The 23,589-nt window shown below is 39.6% G+C and overlaps 1 protein-coding gene across 2 annotated transcripts in view; it reads left to right on the top strand.

Annotated features, from left to right (window-relative positions):
* Positions 1–5,436: 5,436 nt before the first annotated feature.
* The window catches only part of csgalnact1a (chondroitin sulfate N-acetylgalactosaminyltransferase 1a), a 36,293-nt gene continuing 18,140 nt past the window's right edge, over positions 5,437–23,589 (top strand). Inside the window, exons 1-3 of one of the 2 annotated variants that reach the window (XM_042395553.1) lie at positions 5,437–5,586; positions 19,304–20,705; positions 21,199–21,285. In XM_042395553.1, coding sequence (XP_042251487.1) covers positions 19,889–20,705; positions 21,199–21,285 — 904 coding nt within the window. In that variant the 5' untranslated portion in view covers positions 5,437–5,586; positions 19,304–19,888. The remainder of the gene's footprint in view (positions 5,587–19,303; positions 20,706–21,198; positions 21,286–23,589) is intronic. The other variant, XM_042395554.1, reaches the window with a different exon arrangement.

A 23,589-nucleotide genomic window follows, 5' to 3' on the forward strand; every position in this document is an offset into this window, starting at 1 on the left:
ATGCTTTTTTTCTCTTCTTTACCTCTTTAGCGCTCCTAAAATCCTTCAAATTAAACAATCTGAGAAGGAAAAATCTAACTTTTGTTCAGTTGCTCACAAGTTTGGGAACCGCTGCTTTAGTTGCTGACTCCTAACAAACATCCTATGCATTTAACACGAACCTCAGACGTGTCCACTGTCTTTAAGAAGCTGCACATGTGAAAATAATACAAGCCAGCTGCAGTAGTTGCTCAGTTGACTTAAATTAATTAAAAAAAAACCTTGCCTATACTAAGTAGATACCAGAGAGCTTGCCTTTATTTCCATATATTTGGTTAGTAGGTTTACTCTGAGCTGCCTGTATATTTTTATATTTTGTTTTTTATGAGTTGTTAAGACTGGTTGTTATTAAAAAAAAATCTATATATTCTGTGATTTTGTTGTGGTTGTTTGTTTTATCTCACATGTCTGTTTGTCCTGCTGTATCACTGTGGTGTTAAAGTATCGAGGAGCCTCTGCGTACACGTTTACACAAACAAACAGGCTCCCTTTTGCCTCGTTAAGGTGCAGAAAGCCCGCAGGACATTGTTTCCAACATGCTAGCACATTTCGCCTTGGACCTAATTGCCTTTTTCCCCTGTGTGTGTGCTGACGCTGCTTTTACCCTTTTGTACATAGAAAACTTAACAGGTGTGATGTCATTATGATGAGCCTGCACGGCCCAGTCTCTCCAGGTCTGTCTGCTTTGTAATATTAAATGCTTAAAAGTCCCTAAAGTGTAACCCCCGAGGCTTTGTTCCGGTGTAAAGTCAGGTGGGGAGGGGGCTTCTCCTAAAATCATGTCTCTTTACAGAGACGGAGCCTTCCTGTATCTCCCAGTCTGTCGTGGAATAAAGTGATGCAACTCCATGAGGTAAAATAGAGGGGGGGAGGAGGAAAATGGAGCACAAGACTCAAACTGGTATGTTAGAAAGAAACGCAACAAACCTACTGACATCTACTACGCTTCAAAGTGAGTGTTATGACATCCACTAGTAACTTTATTGATTCACTTTGCGTCCTTATTCCTCTGATGTGCTTCTTCACAGAATTTAGGGAGTTGCAGTTTCATAGTCTACCATGTGGGGTCACTATATAGTAATATATGATAATATGGTGTATAAACTCTGAATTTCACCTTAAATTTAGGAAAGTGCACTACTCTCCCACCCTCACACTCACTGACACATCCTACGCTTAAGGTGTACATCGTATGAATGTTGTGACAGAGTTTGACACTCGAAGACTGTTTTCACATTCATCTGTTGAAGGGGGGAAAGTTTCTCTGTGCTCACCATAAATCTGAGTTGAAGACATGTACCTTTAAGCATGATTTGTGAAATCACAACTAGCAAATCGTGGTTCAAAATACAGAAGTGTTGATGTGGAAAGCCTCCGGCGTACATCCTGTACATGCAGTGAGAATAGACTTTTCAGTGAGGAAGGAGACGAGAGAGAAGGCGTAGATGTAATTTTAAGAATTTTTAACAAGCGTCTCCTGTCCCTTCACGTTTCACTAATTTACTAATCAACCGATCCATCTAATTATTGTTTGGAGGCTCTGTTTTAGGGGGTTGTAATGGGTGGGAGGTGGGTAGCAGGGAGCTATAATAATATAATTAATGTTTTTTAACGAGCTAATTTAACTTTTTTGGTGGAAAAATCATATCAAAAATGGGTTTTTTGTCCTAAAACATGTCTTAAGAGGACTCAGAGTTTGAAAGCAGTGGATGTAATAACCCACCTCACCTATCCTAATCTTTCCAGTCCTTTTTTCCCTCATGTCACATAAAACATGTCTGTTTTATATGCCTAAGTAGAAATAACATTATCCTACCTTATATTACCTTAATTATTCTGGCTCTGGCTCATCATCTCTTTTTCTGTGGGACATTTACAAATATAACAGCAAGAATGTGGGCAGAATCAGCTTAATTGGTCAAGTATGCGTACACATACAAGGATTTTGACTCCAGTTTCTAGTAGCTCTCGATGTGCTTATGTTCAGAGAGATACACAAGGACAACAAGCCGAACAAAGATGATTCAACATATCACGATTATGTATATATCAGCAAATGGGGTGAAAAACTAGATAGATACATGTAGAATCAACAAATGGACAACAACATGCAATGTGTGTATACAGGTAAAAACTGCTTTTGTAAATTGTAAACAGGATGTAAATAGTGCAAGGAGTGCTGAAATAAATATTGTATTGGTAAAAAAGTGATAAAGTACTTTATATACATACAGCAGGTGGTTATGTACAGTATATGCAGCCTGCTGTATATGAAAATTATAGCTACAACTTTCTAATAAGGCATCTTATAAAAAGGGTTTATACGTTTTAACTTGAATGAGTCATTTACTAATGGTTTTTAGATAAGTTATAGGCCATTAATAAGAAAAATCTTTGGTTTGTCAGCTTGTTAAAAATCTCTCTGGCTGGTGTTTATTCTCCTCCAAGAAGACTTCTCCAGTGCACCTTTTGACCACTTACTGTCTGGAAAAGTGCTGCAGGGACCAAACTCCACTCATGAACAAACATTTACAGCTGCAGACCTGATGGCTTATTGGAAAGTGAGCCAAACCAATGATGATTTATTAATGAATACTGACATTTATGCATGGCCAGATAAATCTCCTGTGGGGACCCGGGGCAAAAGTTTGTTGTGTGGCCCCAGTTGGCTCCCACTGTACATGGTAGTACTCTAGAGCTGAAATGATAGTTGATTAATTGACAGGAAATTAACTGGCAAAATGTTTGGTAATTACTTAATTTTTTACTTATTTATTTAAGCAAAAACGCCAAAAAGTTCACTGGTACCAGCTTCTCAAATTTGCTAGTTTTCCCATTTTTCCATGAGTCAACATCTTTGGGTCTTTGACTGTTGGTAACAAGTACAAGTAAGGTAGGTATTTTTCACCGTTTTTTTAACATTTAATACACTGAACAATCAAGAAAAAATTATTGTCAGATCTATTGTTAATGAAATAACTGTAAAAATAACAGTTGCAGCCTTACAGTACTCTTGTGATGGAGTAATACTACCGTGCCCTCAGTTTTATCTGTGCAATTTGATAAAACATAATTAATGTTTTAGAACTTTGATTGATTTTGACACAGAGTCCTTCTTAAAAACCAGGGCCAGATGAAGGATAGTATGGTTGATATTGTTATTCAAGTGCTACAAATTTCTAACAAATTTGTGATCAATCAAATTATATAGACCTAATTGGCATGGAGTAAACCTGGGGCTTTTGGGGCCTCTGGATAGTAGATTTTGACAATCTTTAATCCCAAAAAATGTTCTCATAAAAGCTTGTAACTGATTTATAAAGTATTACAGTAAATAATTTTTTTTTACCATCAGTAAAACCATAAGTTACCATCTTTATAGAGGGTGTTTTATTAGAAAGTAATTCATATGGACACTGAAAGAGGTTTTCCTGCTGTGATCATTCCTCCTGTTCATACTGGACATTAAAATACCTCCTTTTGGATTAACGACACAATTACAACGGAAACACACGCAGATTGCATCCGTAGACTGACTACATGCTCACTTTAGCCCCTCTCATTTCTGCATCTGCTTCTTGTCTGCTGTCTGGTTTCGACCCTGGTCCGCATAACTTCCCAGGTCAGTTTAGATTGAGATGGATCTTTATGTGGACTTCACATTTGGAGTCAGTCGGACGTGTTGTTGGCTTTATAATGAAAGGCAGTAGTGTTTCCTGCTGCTGTAACGGTGTGTTGAATCAACAAGGCTGCCTTTATGTGAGAGCATGGAAGGAGGGAGGCGGGGAGGTGGGTGGACCGGTGGACCCTGCATGGAGAGGAGCGCCGGTGTCAAGCTCAGCACATTTAACAGACAAGACTTCCTCTGTTAACCTTCAGAATAAGACTGATAAATGGACGTTTAGATGTTTCTTCCCAGTCCATCACAAGAGAAACACTTACTGTGAATAAGATCAGATCAAACTGCACAGCTCTGACATTTGAGGATGATAGACACATACTTTATATTTCTTTGTGGAGAGCATTATATTCTATTGGGGGGGGGGGGGGGTCATTTAACAACTCAAAAAAACATAATTAACGTTGTTGTTTCACCTTGATACTTCATGACTTTTTATGTTTCATGAAAATTACTTATAAAAACTATTTTGAACTGATGAAATGTTTCAAAAAAGTCTGCTACAAATAATGACACACAAGCTGTAAAACATGGTGAAATATAGTGAATTTTCATATACTTTAACTTATTTGTGTTGACAGTAGCCACTGAGAGGCCAACAGCAGGCCCTCTTATCATTACATTATTAACCATAATGTGAAATATACTAATAGCTGAATTGTTACCAGCGATGACCACAATAAGAGTCCAAATGAATGATATATGAAATAACAAACATGAACTTGTTTTTGTTTCTAATATCATAGGATAGGCTACAATACTTATATTTTTATAGGATATTGTCAAGACTTTAAAAGGCTAATTTTAGAGCTGAGAATGTACATACTTAATGCTTCAATTACAGCAACGGAAAATGATAATTATGATAATGATGATGTTATGCTTTTTGGGTAATGTGTGAGAATTTCTGCAGGGGTTGTAGGCTATAAGGCTATAGGTTGTAGCACCTTTCAATGAGTACATTCACATTTTTTGGGAAATGCGCTTAATTCTTAATTTCTTGCCAAGAGTTAGATGAGAACACCACTCTCACATCTGTCTAGCTAAGCTAACTGGACGCTATAGCTTCGTATTTATCGCACAGACATGACAGTGGCATTGATCTTGTCACACAACTCTCAGCAGAAAGCAAATAAGCACATGTTATAAACATTACATCAAACAAGGAACTCATCTACTCTGGGTCATACTGAAATGCACTTAAAGCAATTTAAACCTGTTAAAATCTATAAAAACACACTAAAACCCTCTAAAATATAATAACTCTGGCATCATCAAATCGATGAGGCAATCAAAAAAATCTACTTAAACCTTTAAGCAGGCTGTATATACTGAACATATACTGTACATAACCACCTGCTGTACTGTCTGTATGTATATAAAGTAACTTGCATTCAAAATTTATTTCAGCACTTCTTGCACTCTTGCACACCTTTGCACTACTTGTATCCATATTTACAATTTACAGAAACTCTTTGACTTGTCATATACACCCCCTTTCCTGTAATTAATACTGTTTATAATATGTTTATGCTTACTTATCTTTGCATTGAGAACCACTGTAAACCTGAGTCTAATTCCCTTAATGCACAAACATAATTGGCCAATAAAGCCGATTCTGACTCTGATTGAATTACATCCAACGTATTGGTTGTATTTTGAAGGCTGCAGCCGTCATGTTCCGGTGTTTTCCTGCCTCTCTCCGGTCAACTTGACTCAACTCGGCGATACAAACACTCACACCCGCTCCTGCACGCCTGAAGTGTCGGCTGTCGACCGGCGGAAGACTGCAGGACAGCACCACTGCACCGGGACGGAACAAAACCTCCAGTCAGGCTGAAACCAACTAACCACTGCGGGAACAAGAGGTGAGTTGGCCGGGTGAGAGGGCAAGATAACACCGAATAAGTCCAAATATAGCCTGTAAATGAATATTCCTGTTTATAGTAATATTACTATTAAAACATACTTAATCTTGTGAGTTTAATTAATCTTTTCCCTCTTAATTTCTTTTAACTTTTTGTGAAGGAACATGCAAAAACAACTGTAATTTAATCATATTGTTTGTAGCACTCTTCATTTAGTCTAAATGTGAGGCTACAGTAAAATGTGTCTGCTTGCTTTCACTGAGAGCTGTGCTGAGGAGCTTTTATTCATCCATTCAGTATGGATACTCACTTTCTTTTCTCATATATTTAATATAAATAAAACAGTCTAATTAATTAATCTTAATTAAATTAAATATCTTCAAAGACCAGCTACGCTTTCAATCTGTAAATCATGTTTTAGGCCATTTGAAAGCAAAATCACATGAAAGAATTAAAAAACCGCCCACAATAATTTGTGATGGGTAGACCCAGATAATAAAATTACATGCACTCAGCCAAAGTGCATGCTTCTACATGGTGTTCCTCTGCATCACACACGCACGCACACACACACACACATACATACACACACATACATACAGCATACTGAGTGAGCTGGAGGTTTTATCAGCAAAATGGTTCTAATCCTGCTTAGTGCACTCACTAACAGGCACCTAGCACCCTGAAATATTTGGTGTGCACGCTGGCAGAGTTGTTTTCCCTCATATTGGAAGAATGAAACTGGAGATTATGTGGGATTTGAGGTTGTTTAGCAAGCAAGCAGAAACGAGAGAGGCTGACTTTGGAGAGTGGGAAACATACTGTATATGCTCACGGTAAATTATTCTACTGTATATTCCTTTATGAGTGATTAAATGGAAAAAAAAAATGATGTGATACATGATGACATATATGTGCTTCCTGTGCCTGGGAGATAAAAGTTGCCCCATTTGAGATGCTCAATACATGTGTGTGTGTGTGTGTTTGTCCTACATGTGCATGTCTGGGAGTGTGTGTTTGTGTGTGTGTGTGTGTGTGTGTGTTCTCATGTTTCACATATTAGATAACAGAATCCACCCGGTGACATTTTAATGGCAGTGATGTAATGTCCCTGCAGTGTATTGACAAATTACCTCTCATGATATTACAGTTGCCCATGCTCATTTAGATGATGCCGGTTTATAAAAATCTATTAAATGGAGAGCTTCTGAATGGCGCTGAAGGGTATATTGCCTCAAGAGCTCCACTGTCAGTTTCAATTAGAAATTATCAACAGCAAGTGGGTGGAGCCGGGTTCTGTTACAATTATGGCTAAAGACAACACAAAGAGCCGTTTTAACCCCTAAAAGCTTTGTACCTTTGCATGCAAACAGGCTGCAGTTGAGAAATGCAACCTCACAGTGTGGGAGTAATGTCCGTGCGGCAGTTTACTGTCCGGGTAGAAGAGGGAAGTAATGAGCTCTGGCCTTGACTAAACTGAGTCTTGTTGAACATATTTCACAAGTCACTTGCTAAACATTTCCGTACTGGGTTTCAATTACATAAGTGACAAGAACTCTGAGGGTGATGATATGTTTTTATGATGGTAAACAGATGTGATTTGTGAACTCACTGTTTATTCTGTTAAGCAGTGTCAACCTTAATTTATTTCCTCTCTTGTTATTGCTCTATTATCAGCTATTCCTAATTTCCCTCTTGTAGAATCACTGTGAACAATATGTGTCACAGAGTTACTGCGTGTCTTACTGTAAACACTAAGATTTATTATGTTGCACCATAATTACAAACAGATGAGCTGCAACCTATCAGAGCTGTGTTGTGGTTTTTCATTGTGTTTTATTGAATGAACTGTGCCCACACACGTGCTGTATATAGCACACTGTAGAATTTGGGTGGTAGCTGTTATTGTATCGTTGGTTCACTGAAGAGATCAATCTTTTTATTTGGATCACAAATTGACTCCTACATGTTTGTCTTTCCTCGCTGTTCACTTTGGATAGAAATCAGAGTAACTTGATTGTGAAGGGTGACAAATGTTACTTCAGTCGTTAAATGCTAACGAAGCAAATCTCCACATTTGAAAAGAATTCAACAATATAAATATGATAATGACTTATTGGCCATTAAATACATAAACATTTCAATAATGATCCCTTAAATTTGCCATCTCCCTGCTGTTAGTTCTCCAATAAAGGTATGAAATGCCCAAAAAATACTTAGAATTGTGACCAAGATATGTGGTGATCAGGGCATTTTACACTTGAAAACTAACTTGAAATCTCAGATGAACAAACTAAATTACTTCAGTACTTTCTGTACTGCAATTTCTTGTCACTTATAGGCCGACATGTATGCAGATATATCTGTTATAAGGTTAAAATCTGACGTATCAACTGTGTATCCCAGTACTGGATACTGATACCGGATATTTTGATATTTGGTAGTTAAAAAAACTACTTTATAAACACATAATATAAACAAACATTTTTGATAAGAATCCCTTAGAGGGGGCATATCCTGCTTTGTGTGTTTTCTGTTTGTTTAACATGGTCACAGTCCAATCTTGAGATGAGTGTATGTAAAAATGCTCCCTGCAAGTCAAAAGCCAAGGCTTCAGACTGCACTGAACACTTTGTTTGCAAAGTTGCCCCTACTTCCTCCTCATGATGATTGATCAGGCAGATTGTTCAGGCATCCATTGATAGCTTTTGTTGCTACAGTTATTCCACGGGTTGTTTGCGTTGTCCATTTGCATATTTCAGATTGGTCTCAGGCTCAAAATTGTACGGATGTATTTAAGAAGTTTCCATTTCGAGTAAAGAACGAGAAATCCTGCAACTGCTGTTTGTTTACGTGGGGGGACGACATCAGAACACATTGGGATCATTGGGAGGGGGGGCCTTAAAAAGACAGGAGCTAAAATTACCTGTTTCAGACTGAACTGAGCTGAACTGAGAGGCTGCATAAAGGGCCACTATGTGATAAGTGAGTTTTTTTTTAAACTGTAAATCATGCAAAAATATTCCAGTAGAGCCACAGAATATAAATATAGACATGGAAATGTGCATCATACTGTCCCCTTTAAACCTGCATAAATTGATTTTTTTTTGTCTGCTTTGGAGCAGAACAACAATCTGTAAACAGACCGTTGACGTATTATCACTTTATAAAGCTGACATATGGTGAACATGTTTGCAGTTGCTTATTCACACCAGCAGACATGGAGCAACATGAGCATTCATTTGGAGTCTTTGGCCACCTGATGAATATAAATCCAATACTCACTCTCCTTTGTGCTCTGTTTGCACATCTCGAGGGCTCTCTGAGCAGCTAAATGTTCCACTATGTTCACCAGCTAGTCACTAATCTTGTCTGTTTGCTGTTGCTGGTGGTGGACAGGTAGCGTACGGTCGATGTATCAGAGCTTTTGTTGCTGAAAACAGCTGCCTGCTATCAGAGCACTGAACCAAAAAATTAAAGTCATGGGCTGCAAAACCAAAACAATGAGCTGAAAGACACTAAATTGGGCTGCAGAGTTGGGTGATAATTCTCTGTGGGTTAATCAGTATAAGCGATCCCTTTCACATTACACAAAGTCATTTGACACATCGTTAATATAAAAATATTGATTAGTGCAGCTTTAAAATCGAATGTATCAAATACTGTTGCAGCAGTCGGGCTCTACTCTTGACATACTCTGTCTATGAACACGTACAGTGACACACATCTATGAATCTTATATGAATTAAGATCTATCTATCTGTCTGTCTATCTACATTCGCCATCGCTGCAATGACCCATTTTCCCCATGGGTGCCATTAAAGTTTCATCTGATACAATCTAACCTAACTGTGAGGAAATGGAACACTTTGAGGGAGTGGGACCAACGGAGAGGAGAGGAGAGGAGAGGAAAAGAGAGGAGAGGAGAGGAGAGAGAAAGGGAGAGGAGAGGAGAGAGAAAGGGAGAGGAGAGGAGAGAAAAGGAGAGGAGAGGAGAGGTGTGCCGAATGCTAACACGGGGCGCTTTTAGAGAAGTAGAGGAGTGTAGTGTGTCTTTTTTTTTTTTTTTTTTAAAGGGCCTTCCAGATGGCACATCGACAGGAAGGTTCCGGGGAAACCGGCCCCTAATGAATGGGAGGGAGAATCACCTGAGGGGACAAGAAACATCAAAGAAACCTTTCTCCGCTTTACGCTCATTCTTCCCCCCCCCTTCATGCTCACTTTATACTGACTTCACTCCGCTTTGCTCTTCATTTTCTCCTCACACCATGTATCTGATCTACCCACTTAATAGTTCCCTAAAGTAATCTGTGGACATAGCTGACACTCTCCCAGCCTCCTTTTTGTCCCACTCATTTTTTCAAAAATTATCTTAATTAATCTCTCCTCTCCTCTCCTCTCCTCTCCTCTCCTCTCCTCTCCTCTCCTCTCTTCTCCTCTCCTCTCCTCTCCTCTACTGATAGAGGACATTCCTCATTTTTACAGTGCAATAGCTGGAGGGCAGGTTCAGACAGAGCCGTCTGACAAGAAGTCCTGACATTCATTGAGGCCAACACGTTCACATACACATAAACGCATCACCAGCCTTGACCTGTAACAAACACACAACCCAACCCGAGGCTGTAGGGAGAAAGCTAGAGAGACAAAGTGTGGGATAAAGCTTAAACATGCGTAGTTATGTGGGTTATCTGGTTGTTTGTAATGATTACAGAGGCCACTTACAGAGGGGAGGGTTGAGGGAGGAGGGGGAGCTCTCTAAAAGATTAATGCATCCATGCACTCTCATATAAACATGTGTGCATATGTGTACGTTTTAGACAAGCACTTAAATCTGAGATTTAAGAGAAAGAGGAGTTGGTACCGGTGGTTTTGCATGTTTTAGCTCATTTACTCCCCATAAAGTGTACTTATTATCACAGCTAATCATTTTTATGTTTCTCCAGTGTTTCAGGCATCTATTAGTTTCCATTCCATCAGCAGACTCTTAAAACTTTATTTAGTTCTGTAGGGCAACATTTTTAACATCTAGTCTAAAGGAGAACTCCTTTAATTTCACACATCAAGATCAGTTTATTCGTCATCAGCGTGGGAAAACAGATGTGTAATGTCTTCTCTGGCTCTGGAGGAGCTTTGTCACGTCTGAGAAAATAATCCTGATGATGTCATCGGTGCTTATCTTAGTTTGGGCTGAAAGATTAAACATATATACCAGAACACAAACTGTGTCACAAACTGGGGGCATAGCGCTTGAGAATTCATCAAGAAGGGATGGTCTAACAAAGAGATACTGTTGGTTGCTTTATGTAAAATGTAGGAATTTAGTGTTTTTTTTTAAAGCTTGACTGGTACTAGGGACAAAAAGTCAATGTTAATGAAAAGTACCAATAAATACCTATGGCATAGGTTTTGATTTATAGTTCAGCATTGTATTGCACCCATTGATAGCACCATCACAACTCTAGATGGATATATTTACTGTATTTATTTTAAAGTCCCCCTCCACTCAAAAATGTCTTTCACTTCTTGTTTCTTCCGTTGGATGTTTGAGCTTCACTGTGCAGAATGATGTATGTGCAGAGTTTGACACTAGAGGACTGTTTGCACATTCTCCTTTTGGAAGTGGAAATTTTCTCTTTGTTTAAGAGTTTAAGGCGTGTACCTATCTTTCATTCTTTTTATCTCTTTCTGTGCAGTCACCATATTTTTGTTATTTCACCCAGTGTGATACCCACGCTGACCAATCACAGTTCTTGCGGTTCATGAGATATGAATGTGGTATCTCTGTAGCCGCTGTAGCCTGGATGTTGTGTTACATTTTTGAGGAAGTTCACTTTAGCCTCTTAACACACAACTATAAATCTAGCTTTAGCTTCGGCTACACAAATTATTTTTTAAATTCGTCACTTGGAAGTCCCCCACCTTCATGAAAGTGCAACACTAAATCAACAGAGTACTGCTTTAAACTGATTAACCATGCAATGGTAATGTAACTTTGGCAAAAATGAAAACACACTTGATGTTCAATATGATGGATTACACAACTCAAGCAAGTTTCATGAATCTGCTGATACATTTTAAACAAATTAATGGAAAATAATGGCTCAAATATTGGCTCCTAAGAACAGAAGGAAAATATTTTTAATCTAATCTATCTAAATCTAAAACTTGGGCATGCATATCGAAATGGTGAGCAAAAATAAGCCGCGTGCAGACTTTTATGTGCAAGAGCTATAATGTGCTAACACACTGATGAGATTGTTCAGATGAGATACACACCATCTTTTCGGTGGTTTATTCGGTCCTGTGGTCTGTTTTCACTCTGTCGTGCAATTTCTCTCACTTGCATTCTCTTTCACACACACACAAACACACACACACACACACACACACACACACACACACACACACACACACACACACACACACACACACACTCCCACCCTCTCTATTAACGCATCCTCTAAGTGCTTCTGCCTTTGAATATGCCATATACTGTATGTTCTTAGTGCATACATTATTCTGGCCTGTATGGGCTTGAATATATTAAATATCAGCAGAGAGCAAAGAGAATCTCTTCTTTAAATCAGACAGCAGGGATGTCTGACATGCTGCATTTGTCATGATGTGAGGCTCACAAGGTTGCTTCTCAAATGTGTCAGACATTTAAAGGTTGACCTGTGCACACTGTAGTACAGAGGGGCACAAACACACCCTGAACCTGTCAGCTGTGTGTGATTTCTGCTGTACTCGTGTGACTGTCAACAATAAACGGTGCAGAGGACTGAGAAGAAATTCATTCTCTCTGGCAAACTTACTGCTCCTGTAGTTTCTATCTCTAGCTCAATACCTTTTCTCAACACTGTTTTCTCTGAGTGGACTCATTTTCCATGCAACTCTCTCTCACACACACACACACACTCAAAGATAAACACAGCACTTTTAACAGGTGTTAAGAGGGTAACATTAATATTTTTGCTGCAAATGGAACAGATACACACATATGCCCACCCTCCCACACACACACACACAAATGCCCTGTGGGCAGGAAGCTGCAGGAGGAGGGGAGGAAGTGATTTCGGAGGCTGAACCAGATGCTGCCGAGCTCTGCTTTGGAAACATCTCTGGCCACCAAATACTAAATCTTTCTCTTTCTCCTCTCTCTCTTTTTTTCTCCTTTATGATGGCCTGATCATCTGATCATTTATTTTATCTGTCAGTGTCTGACCCTCTCCAACTCTCGTCTCTGCATCTCTGTTTCTATTCTTGGCAGAGAGAATGAAAGATGTGATATGGGGGAGAAAACACATTTATCAGTTATGTCATCTCAGGATCTGGAGAAAATGCACTCTCTGCTTTGTTTCTCTGTCGACAAACAAGCCTGACAGTGTTCATATTACATGTAGATTTATTAGTTCTGTTTTGCAAAGACGATTGTTGGCAAATACAGTTTCATGAGGACTTTGATCGTGGCTGTGCCAGAGCAGGATGAGCAGTTGAGGTTGAGACAAATACCAGGAAACCGTTATCAGATGGCCATGAACGTTTTGGAGGAAACATAATTGCTGCCAAGATTTGGTTTGGTGAGAAAGTTTTTTCCAGAAAGATAAGTGCTTGATTCTTGTAGGTGGTGCAGGGTGGATGGTTCTCACAGGACTTTGACACCAAAACTGGAGTTTGCATCCTGATTCCTGCGTGTGATTGGGTTCAGGCAACAGAAGCACAGTGATTAAGGTTCGGCTGCACTCTGCAGTGATGGTGGGTGTAGTTAGAGGTGAAACAGACTTGAAACTTTCAACCAGAGAGAGAAGAAAAATGGTGCTTTTCAGCCTGCTGTTAAGTTAGTCTTTATCCAATACCACAATCTTTCCTAAATGTAATTAAAAATATAATCATACTTAAGCAGCTCTGAGTCACTGAACATTTTTCTGATATGTTCAGTATTGACATTGCAACAGTATGCAGTCGCTGTATTGCGACATTGCAACTTGCCAAATTCAATAAGTAATATTTCTTCATCATGTGGACAGAAATCATCATGTAGGCGGTATTTCAAACATTTCAAACAAAACTAATTTGCTGTTGCAAATTTGTAATAAATGAATGTAGATAAATAAACATATTTCTTCATATTTCTAGGAGACATGGGTTGAATTATATTGTAAAATAGAGCATAAAATACAAAAACAATATATGCAATATTTGGGGTGTTGTGCTAATGTGCCATACAGAAAGTCAGACAATCATATGATGTAATGTCCTCTCAGTTTGGGTTTACTGGGAGTCATGACATCTTTGGTTCTTGGGTGTTTGAAGCTGAAGTCTCTCATCAACAAAGTTATCTGTGCAACATTAAGAGAACACACACTTAAACTGTAACTCAGGGGGGAAAAACTGTCTTTTGGGAATGTGCTCCATAGTGTTAACAAGGCTAAGAGTCTACAGACATGAGCCGTTCAGCTCTGTGAGGCTGTACTCAGGCACAGCGGGAGTGCTTTGAGCTAAATGCTAAAGTCTGCCTGTTAAAATGCCCACAGTGATAATGCTAACATGCTGATGTTAAGCAGGTTTAATGTTTTATCATGCTCACCATCTTAATTTAGCTTATTAGCATGCTAACATTTGCTAATTAGCACTATATACAAAGTACAGTTGAGGCTGATGGGAATGTCATTATAGCTTTGCAGGAATGATGATGTAAGATAAACAGTTAAAGAGGACAATTTATGCACATTTCCAAGTCTATATTTTTAATCTGGAGTTCTAATGGTATAACTTTGCATGATTTACAGTAAAAAAAAAACAACAAACTTTTACTGAGCCTTTATGGAGCCCCTCAGTTCAGCCTCTGTCTGGAACAGGCCGTTTCAGCTCCTGTCTCTTTAAGGCCCCTCTCCCAATGAGCCCACTCTGTTGTGATTGGTTAGCTTCCGTACATATTAGGGCTGAAATACGATCCGAAATATGAGAGTCGACAACGAAAACAACTCATGGAAAAAGATGCAGAACTATCAGCTGATAGCGAGCTACGGAATCGATGACCGCATATGGGCATGCCTACCATGCTGACATCAGTGTTCATAGCAGTTTTACCCTGACTTTTGACTTGCAGGGACCATTTATACATTTGTTCATCCCCTTTAAAGGATCTCCAAAGTTAGCATTATTCATTCTGAGGGCAAGAGTCTGAACTAAAGTTCATGGCCGTCCGTCTAATAGTTGTCGAGACATTTCACTCAAAACCACAAATGTGAACCTGGTGGCGGTAGAAAAAAAGTCAGGTCACCAAGTCATTAGGGTACATGGTCTGGGAAATATGAATGAAAATATTGTGCAAATCCAGCTAATAGTTGTTTATTTATTTCAGTCTGGACAGCAAGACATTATTGCTAACCAAAACAGTTAAGTTTAATGGAAATGTATAGTATTTTCATTATGGATTTCTTAATGACATCTAATACAATAGCGGGCTTTGTTATCTATTTAAAAGGAAATGAAAACATCAAACACAGCGTTCTTTCAGCAAACACTGTAAAGATAAACATTGTGTAGGCACAAATACAGTAACACAAAGCAGGAAATTACTGACGCCTGTTTCCCACTACCAATAAAATCAAACATGATGATTTAGCTGCAGTCTTCCTGTGTTGCAACCATGCCTATCCCCACGGGGAGTCAAATAACCGGGGCTGAATCAACTCTTTCATTCCCAGTGAGACTCAGTGGTTTGTGAGTCTCTGCTCATAAATCTCCGTCGCACCAGTTTCCTTTCCTAGAGGTGAATCTCTCTCTCTCTCATAACTTTCCAGCAGGGATCGATTGCTTTGCCACAGAGAATCATTACTCCCTTTGTGTTTATGATACATTTGGCAGCTGTTTCTAAAAGCAATGTGTCACAGGGGAGGAAATACAGCGCAGTCAAATACAGATATGCATCATTATTCTTTTTATCATGTATGACATCATTATACCATATTTTTTTACATATTTGCTGAAATGATTAATCAAGTAGTCAATCAAAAGAAAATCAAACATCTTTTTATTGTTTGTTTAATTCATTTATCGAGCAAAAACCTTCCCAAAAGACAGGATTTGCTGCTTTTTTCTGTTTTATATCCTTGTGAATTTAATTTCTTTAGATTTTGGACTGTTCGTTGGACAAAACAATCAATTTGAAGGCGACATTTTGGGCTCTGGAAATGTATACAAATGTTTTTTTATAGTATCCTCACATTTAATCAATAGGACAAATGCCCGTGTGACCAAGACAATATCACATATGAAACATAATGTAATAAATACTGTAAAAATTAATTAATAACGATAACATTCATTAGTTACAGCTTTATTTTATATTGTGTTACATAGTGTATATTTACAGTAAGATGTCTTGGAATGAATGTTAAATAAGGAAAACGAGGTGAGTTTTTATTTACCCAAAAAATGCAAAAAGAACAAAGCAATTGTGACTAATTACTAAATTTGTCCCTAAAAGAGGTCAACAGACTGGAACTGAACAGTTGCATAACTTAACTGACCTCAACAGAGACAAAAACTGACCTAACTAATGACACATGAGAGGAATATATATAGTGGCTGACCAAACCATTTTACAAACAGGAGGGGTGGACAAACACAACAACTAAATTAACTACAAATAAACACACACACTGCATAGACAGTTTGCTTCTAACTCAGTATCAACTAAGCGAAATCTAACCACGATAACTCTAAATTGGACTTACAAAATTAACTGCAAAATACACAAACAGACAAGCTCTTTCTCCAAACCCTGCTTGCTGTTGCAGGAGGTTGGTATAATCCAGGACCCAGGTGCAGGTATTTAACAGTGCCAATCTTTCACATGATGGAAGCCAGATGTCACTCAGATCAACCATGGAAACTCAAAAGATAGAAAATGATATTAGTACAACTTAACAGCATGTAAGTTAACTAAATGTGCACACTTCATCTAGAAATTATGTACGACAAAAATACTAATAAATTGTTTTGGTTATTTAATTATGAAAATTGTAACTGAATGTAAACCTAAATGAGAGAAAGCAGAATTAAAGTGAGGGTGAGTGAACATGATATCACCCATAATATTACAGCTGGTGCAGCCATCACACTTCTATTATTAGTTTTTTATGATTTTAAATTGCATTGCAGAATAAAACTAGAAGTGATTTTTGTCTTGTGATCGTGTGAAGATAAGTTACTACTGTGGCTGTAAAAATCAGAGACTTACAGTAGTTAAAATATGCAAAGTAGTGAATTTGTTTTTTTAAAAAAAAAGGGAAACTGGCCTTCACAATGTCACAACTAAGTGCATGCTTTCATTTGTGCAAATGACTCACGGTCACTTTCACTGGCATTAGATCAAGTGTAGTTTGTTACGGGAAGCCATAAAACCGGGAAAGTCAAAGTCATCTGGGAGAAGTGATGTAATTATTTAAAGGAGGTTTGCGGGCTGTGATCACACGGCTATAAGGCTAATGAGGGTCGTTTGTGAACCGGCCATAGAGAGTGATTAAAGTGCCACCACACCATTAGAAGAAGAAGTACTTTATTGATCCCCGTGGGGAAATTGACCCTCTGCGTTTGACCCATCTGATACACACACACACACACACACACACACACACACTAAGAGCAGTGGGCAGCTGCAGTGCAGTGCTCTTTTGCCCGTGGCTTGGTCAGGGGCACTGACAGGAGTATTAACCCTTACATACATATCTTTGATGGTGGGAGGAAACCGAAGCACGCGGCGGAAACCCACGCAAACACAAGGAGAACATGCAAACTCCACACAGCAAGGAGCTGGGATGGCCGGGTTTCAAACCTTGTTGCCGTGAGGCAACAGTGCTAACCGCTGAGCCACCCAGCTGCCCAAATTAAATGTCACAGCATATTTGTATGCGGATTTATGAACTCATATGACATCATGAATTTTTCTGTAACTGAAAGGATGATACTCCATGAAAGCAGCCATATTTTGCTCTCCCGCACTCACTCACCCTCCCCCCCCCCCACACACACACACACACCAAGCACCCTCTTCTCAAACATTTTCGGCAGTGGAGGTCTTGCTGGAGAGACGCCCTGTCTCCCCTGATTCAGCCGTCAGTTGGAGCACAGTCCAGTATTCACTCCTGCCATATACTAATCCTTTCATTGGGCTCGGCTTCAGGCAGCTCTGTCAAAGAGCTGACTGTGTGGGAAGTTGAGAGAGGCTGAGACTGATACACAGAGATACATTTACAGATATGTACAGTAATGCAAACACTGAAACACCTTCCCGCAAAAACATATATATATATATATATATTCTCAATCAAAACTCACATTCACACATTGAAATGCACCTCAATGTCACTCACGTTTTCAGTGCTGGTGTTAGATATAAGACAGAATCTACCCTCTTATCTTCACAAGAATGAAGCAAATATTAGAAAAAGTAATTAATTCTGTGTATCAAAAGTATTTTTTGTCCTTTATTACCTTCCTATTCCCTTGAATGAGAAAGTGTGTCCAAACTTTTGACTGCTACTGTAGATGAGAAGATTGATAGTGCTATCGTTCTCCTCATCTAACTCTTGGCAAGAAAGCAAATGAGCATATTTCCCAAAATGTCGAACTGCTCTAATCATCTATTGGCCTCATATTTTTCTTGGTACCGTTTTAAGAGTCCTTACCCCCAGGATAGCAGCCACTGGTCTAGATGGATAATTTATAATATCCCTAACAGTCTTTTCTGAATTGAGAAAAACTATCTTTGCATAAAATACTTCAAACAGTCCATCTATCCATTATCTAAACCCAACTATCCCAACTCACACTGGGCGAGAGGTGAGGTACACCTGAACCGTTCACCAGTCTATCACAGACCTAACACATACATACAGACAACCATTCACACTTACAATGACACCTACAGGCAATTTAGAGTCTCCAGTTCACCTAAAACATGCGTTTGGATTGTAGAACATACAAAGTCCATGCATACAGGCCCTAGCCGGTCTGTTCTAGATTAAAACAAAAGAGGATTTGCTGTGAGGTGAACCAACATGCCACCTCAATAATCCGTTGACTTAAAAAAAAAAAAAAATGTATAAGATGAACTTAATTCGGAAACTCACATCTGGCGTTCAAATGCCACATTATAAAAATGCCACATGAGGGATGTAATGGTTTTAAATAGGCAAGGATATCATTTCAAGTCTTGTAAAATAGATAATGTATCTAAAAAAACGTGGTTAAAAAAAGTTAAATAAATAAATAAATAGAGAACAGTCTGGCAGTGTTACCCTACCCTCATCCATTGTATAAATACTGCAGGTATAAATAGATAAATGTATGGATATGTCCCAGGTCCCACTTTCCTCTGTATCCACTGAACTCACACTCACAAGTACACACATCCTTTGTACACATTTAAGCACACGCCCCTTATATTCTCGTTCACCAGTGACAACATCGTTTGTCACGAGCTGTAGTCTCGGAGGAATGCTTGGTTTGGCGTAGGCAGTTCAACCCTTTGCCATCCTAAACTAACATGTCAAAGTAACCTGGCATGTTTCTGATTTGTGACACTTTTAAATGACATGCCGATGTGATATAGGAAAGAAAAACAGAAAATGATGTGATAGATTTGTCGGGGTCAAGACAAGAATGACTGTCTTTCTAATGACACTCTTCTCTCTCTCTCTGCCTTCAGAGCCGTCAGGAAAACAACATGAAGAAACCGCCGCTGACCACCGAGGCTTTGCTTTCTCATGGAACGTAACAATTCTTGGTCCATGCATCAGCCAGCTTTATCCGGGCTGATGCGGCCAAACATTCATTTATTCCAAGACATTTCCTGAGACACTTTCCTCCGTGCTTGATTACACAGACAGGCAGACAGGAAGAGGACGTTATGGACTGACTGAGAGAGTCATAGCACATGCGAACAAATGAGTCACATATGAGAGATAGATGATGTAACAGTGTCTGGGACAGAGTCTTCTAGCAAGACATGAAGCTAATTAGACCGAGACAGAGGGGAAAAAGTGTTTTTTAACAAGCTTTTGACCCTTGTTCAGTGACTTTGCCAATGACAAAAACAGTTACATTCTCAGGCAGCGGAGAGGTAATGACCTAATTCAGATTAAATGACCTCACGCTGATAAGTAGCTGGGTGATGGAACATAATCACAAATGGCCTCTTATCATCGTGACTGGGGTGTGTGAGGTTACATGATTTTTGTGTGTGTGTGTGTGTGTGTGTGGATGGCTGTCTAACTCAGAGAGGTGAGTTTTGATGCTACTTGCAGTGATGTTGCGGCGTGGACTACTAGCCTGGGTCTCCCGTGTTGGAGGCGTGCTGGTGCTCCTCTGCTGCTCCCTGTCACTCATCTATGTGATGACCTGCAGTCCCCCGCACTCAGATGACCCCCCACTGAGTCACGCTCTGCCTCGCGCTAGTCCCAACCACCCCAGTCTGGGGGGTATAGGGCCAGGGTTGGCAGCAGGAGTCGGTGGGACAGGAGGAGCAGGAGCTGGACCTCCCCAAAGTGGCGGACCCCCAGGTGTCCAATCTTACCAGGCGCTCCTCCAAGAGCGTGAGGAGCAACATCGCCTCCACATCTCCTCCTTGAAGAAGCAGATAGCTCAGCTGAAAGAGGCTCTGCAGGAGCGCAGCCAGCAGCTGAAAGGAGTACAGGAGAGCCTGAAGATAGCCGCTGGGGGCCCAGCAGAGGGGCAGGAAACTGGGGCTGTATCCCAGGGAGGTGGTCTCGGGGAGGCTCAGGGAGCCAAGAGCCAGCAGGCGGACCTCCAGGAGTTCCTGAGGAGCCAGCTGTCGAAGGCCGAGGTGACCGCCGGGACCAGGTTGCCCAGCGAATACGCGGTAGTGCCCTTTGAGAGTTTCACCTTGCAGAGGGTGTACCAGCTGGAAATGGGGTTGACACGTCACCCCGAGGAGAAGCCTGTGAGGAAGGACAAGAGAGAGGAGCTGGGGGAGGTGCTGGAAACGGCTCTGCACAGCCTCAACTCGCCCTCATCCCAACAAGACAGCAGGGGTGCAGCTGAAAAGACTCAAAGTAGCAAAGTCTACACGCCATCTGACTTCATAGAAGGTGAGAACAAATCTGAAACACACTATCTTTATGTGCACTCGGGCTACAACCAACAATTATTTTCATTACTGATTATTCAACAGAATATTTTCTTAATTAATTCATTATCATTTAGTCTATAAAATGTCAAAAAGTATTAAAAAAAATGCCCATCCCAGTTTCCCAGCATCGAAGGTGACATTTTCAAATGTCTCAAAACTCAAAGATATTCCATTTAAAATGATTTAAAACAAAGAAAAGCAGAAATCCTCACATTTCCGGAGCTGGAACCAGCATTTTTGGGGGCTTTTTGGCATGGAAAATTGCTAAAAAGTGATTATCAAAATACTTTCAAATTCATTTTCTTGCAATCTTTCGACTAATCAACTAATTGTTGCTGCTCTTTTCTATTATCGACAACACTATACTTCACTTTTGGGTTACTTTCATCTTTTTCTTTGTACATGAATCCCTGGAAGGTCAGAAATATGTGTGTGTTTGTGTACAACTACAGCCAGGATATCCTGTCCTGCTCTGATCACAACTGCAGGAAATGAAGCCAGCTGCTCCTCATTCACAGTTGAGCATCTCTTCAAACATGGTATTTTACTGTGTGTGTGTGTGCGTGTGATCCTCTCTTTGAAGGTCACCGTCTTCAGTGCGTGAGTGGGTGGGGGGCTTAAAAGTGAGTAATAGTGGCACCTGGCTCAGAGGAAATGAGCCATAGGTCACCATGTATATGGAACCCCTTTTACATGTGTATGAACATGTGTGTGGTCTTGTGTGCTCAAAGTATGTGTTTATATGAGGTAGATCTTAATAGATGTGCATTCATTTACGCGTATCCGTGTGTATTCAGCCTCTATAATTCCTCACCAAGACAGCAGGAAAGTGTAGCTCACTAAGAATGAAATAGCGACTCCCTCCTCATATTTTGCACTTACTGCTCTTTAATGGACTTCAACATCGATTTTAAGCAAAATCTTGAATAAGCAGCATTTTATCCAACGTGCCAGACGAGTGAAAGGCAGGCTAGATGGCCAGACTGACAAAAGCATCTTTTAGGGAGCTTTCAAGGCTGCATTAGCAAGCTGGTGAGCTGAAACTGCACACAAACACCGGAGGTATGCAAAGTGAACTTGTCAGTTGCTGAGCTCTGTGCTCAGGAAAGGACAGAGAAGTGCAGTTAGACAGAAAAACAGACACAGGAAGCGAAGGCATTTAGTCTAAATTGTTCAACATATTAACGAAATGAAAGCTTATCGTGTCCCTCTGGGAAATGAGGCCTACCATCACAGGAAGCCGGCCAAATTTAACAGGAAGGCCTTAATTCGAGCTGCTATCAGACTGTGAATCTTTCTGTTCTCTCTCTCTTCTTCTTTTTCTCTGTAATTTGCTTACAAATGCTTCTCTTTTTTCTTTATTTCCTCTGTTATCTATCTTTCTGTCTGGTCTTTTTCTGTCATCCATGTTCTCTTTGAAGACTTTGTGTCTTTATACAGTGATGTATTTTCTTCCTCTTTGTACAATTGTCTGTTTATTTTCTCTCAGGTCTCACTTCTCACTTTCTGTATCCAATTTCCCTTTTTCCTTCTCTCTCCAACCAACCTTAGTAGGTCAATTTGCAAGTAATAACCCTAGTAATAGTAGAGTAATTGAAAAACAACTTCACTCTGGAGGCTGACGTAAGGCTTGCAACAAGAAAATTGGTCGGGGTGACCAGAATAGCCTCTCTTTCGGCATATGTGTGTGTGTGTGTGTGTGTGTGTTTGAGTTGTGTACACGTACACTGTAAGTGTATGTACAGTTATTGCTCTTTGCCCAGCAACAGCAGAGTGCATGGACAATGTCTCGTGTGGCCTCATATGCCCTATTTCTCTCTTTTTTCCCCCGACATATACACACAATATCAGATCAGTCTGCCACGGAGCACCGTTGACAGATGCACAAAGAGATAATGATGAAACTGATGCTAAAAATGATAGTCCCTCGGCTCAGATTCTTGAAAAATGTTTATTTTCCCACCAATTTTCTAAATTAGATGTCAAAAACTAACAAAGAAAAATATGGTCCTTGGCACAAAGAAACAAAGAAATCCCAAAGGATTTTACAGAAAGGCCTCACCCCAGAGAAAACAGGGAAAACAAAATCACTGTGTCAAAAAGAGACGCAGAGGAACAACAGGCACAGAGACTAAAATCTGATATTAAAACTCAGTGTACAACAAAAATCCAGTCAGGTTTTACATTTACATTTTGTCCTGCATTCATACTGTTATTGTGATCTGCAACACATCTGTCCAAAAATTAACAGAAGTTCAATTTATAAACAGTTGCTTATTTACAACTTTAGCATGTGATTTTTCATTAACAAATTATTAATGATTAATCCCCAATTAAGCTTACAGAGAGCAAAGAGGGTATATTCTTTAGGTTTTACACTATTTTCAACATTCACAATCACACTATATTATGGTGCAATGTTTCCCTAAAACAGGAGAACATAACAGCAATCATGATTTCAATGAATGTTATTGAAGGTGAAGAATGCAACAAAATTTTTGATCGGTGATTTTTGAATTTTTGAATAAATATGGGTCAAATTTAACTCAGAACATCTATGTACAAACATATGTATCAGTCACTTTAGTTAAAGTCATACAATTTCAGGCTGTTTAGATTGTGTTTAGTGCTCCCAAATGTAAATATGGCTCAAATTTGACCTGAATAGTAAGTAAGGGTTAAGTTACAGCTAAGAAATAGGCACTGATTGTGACGGAAAATCATACTGTGACCATATCAGGAGAAAAGGGCATAGCAGAGTCTTGAGTGTGCGCTAAGCCTGTGTCCGTTCCCAGATGAAGCTTTCTTGGTGTCCTGGCAGATCCATATAAATTCTGACCACT

Source organism: Thunnus maccoyii, chromosome 19 (genome assembly GCF_910596095.1).
Source record: "Thunnus maccoyii chromosome 19, fThuMac1.1, whole genome shotgun sequence".
NCBI classification, from domain to species: domain Eukaryota; kingdom Metazoa; phylum Chordata; class Actinopteri; order Scombriformes; family Scombridae; genus Thunnus; species Thunnus maccoyii.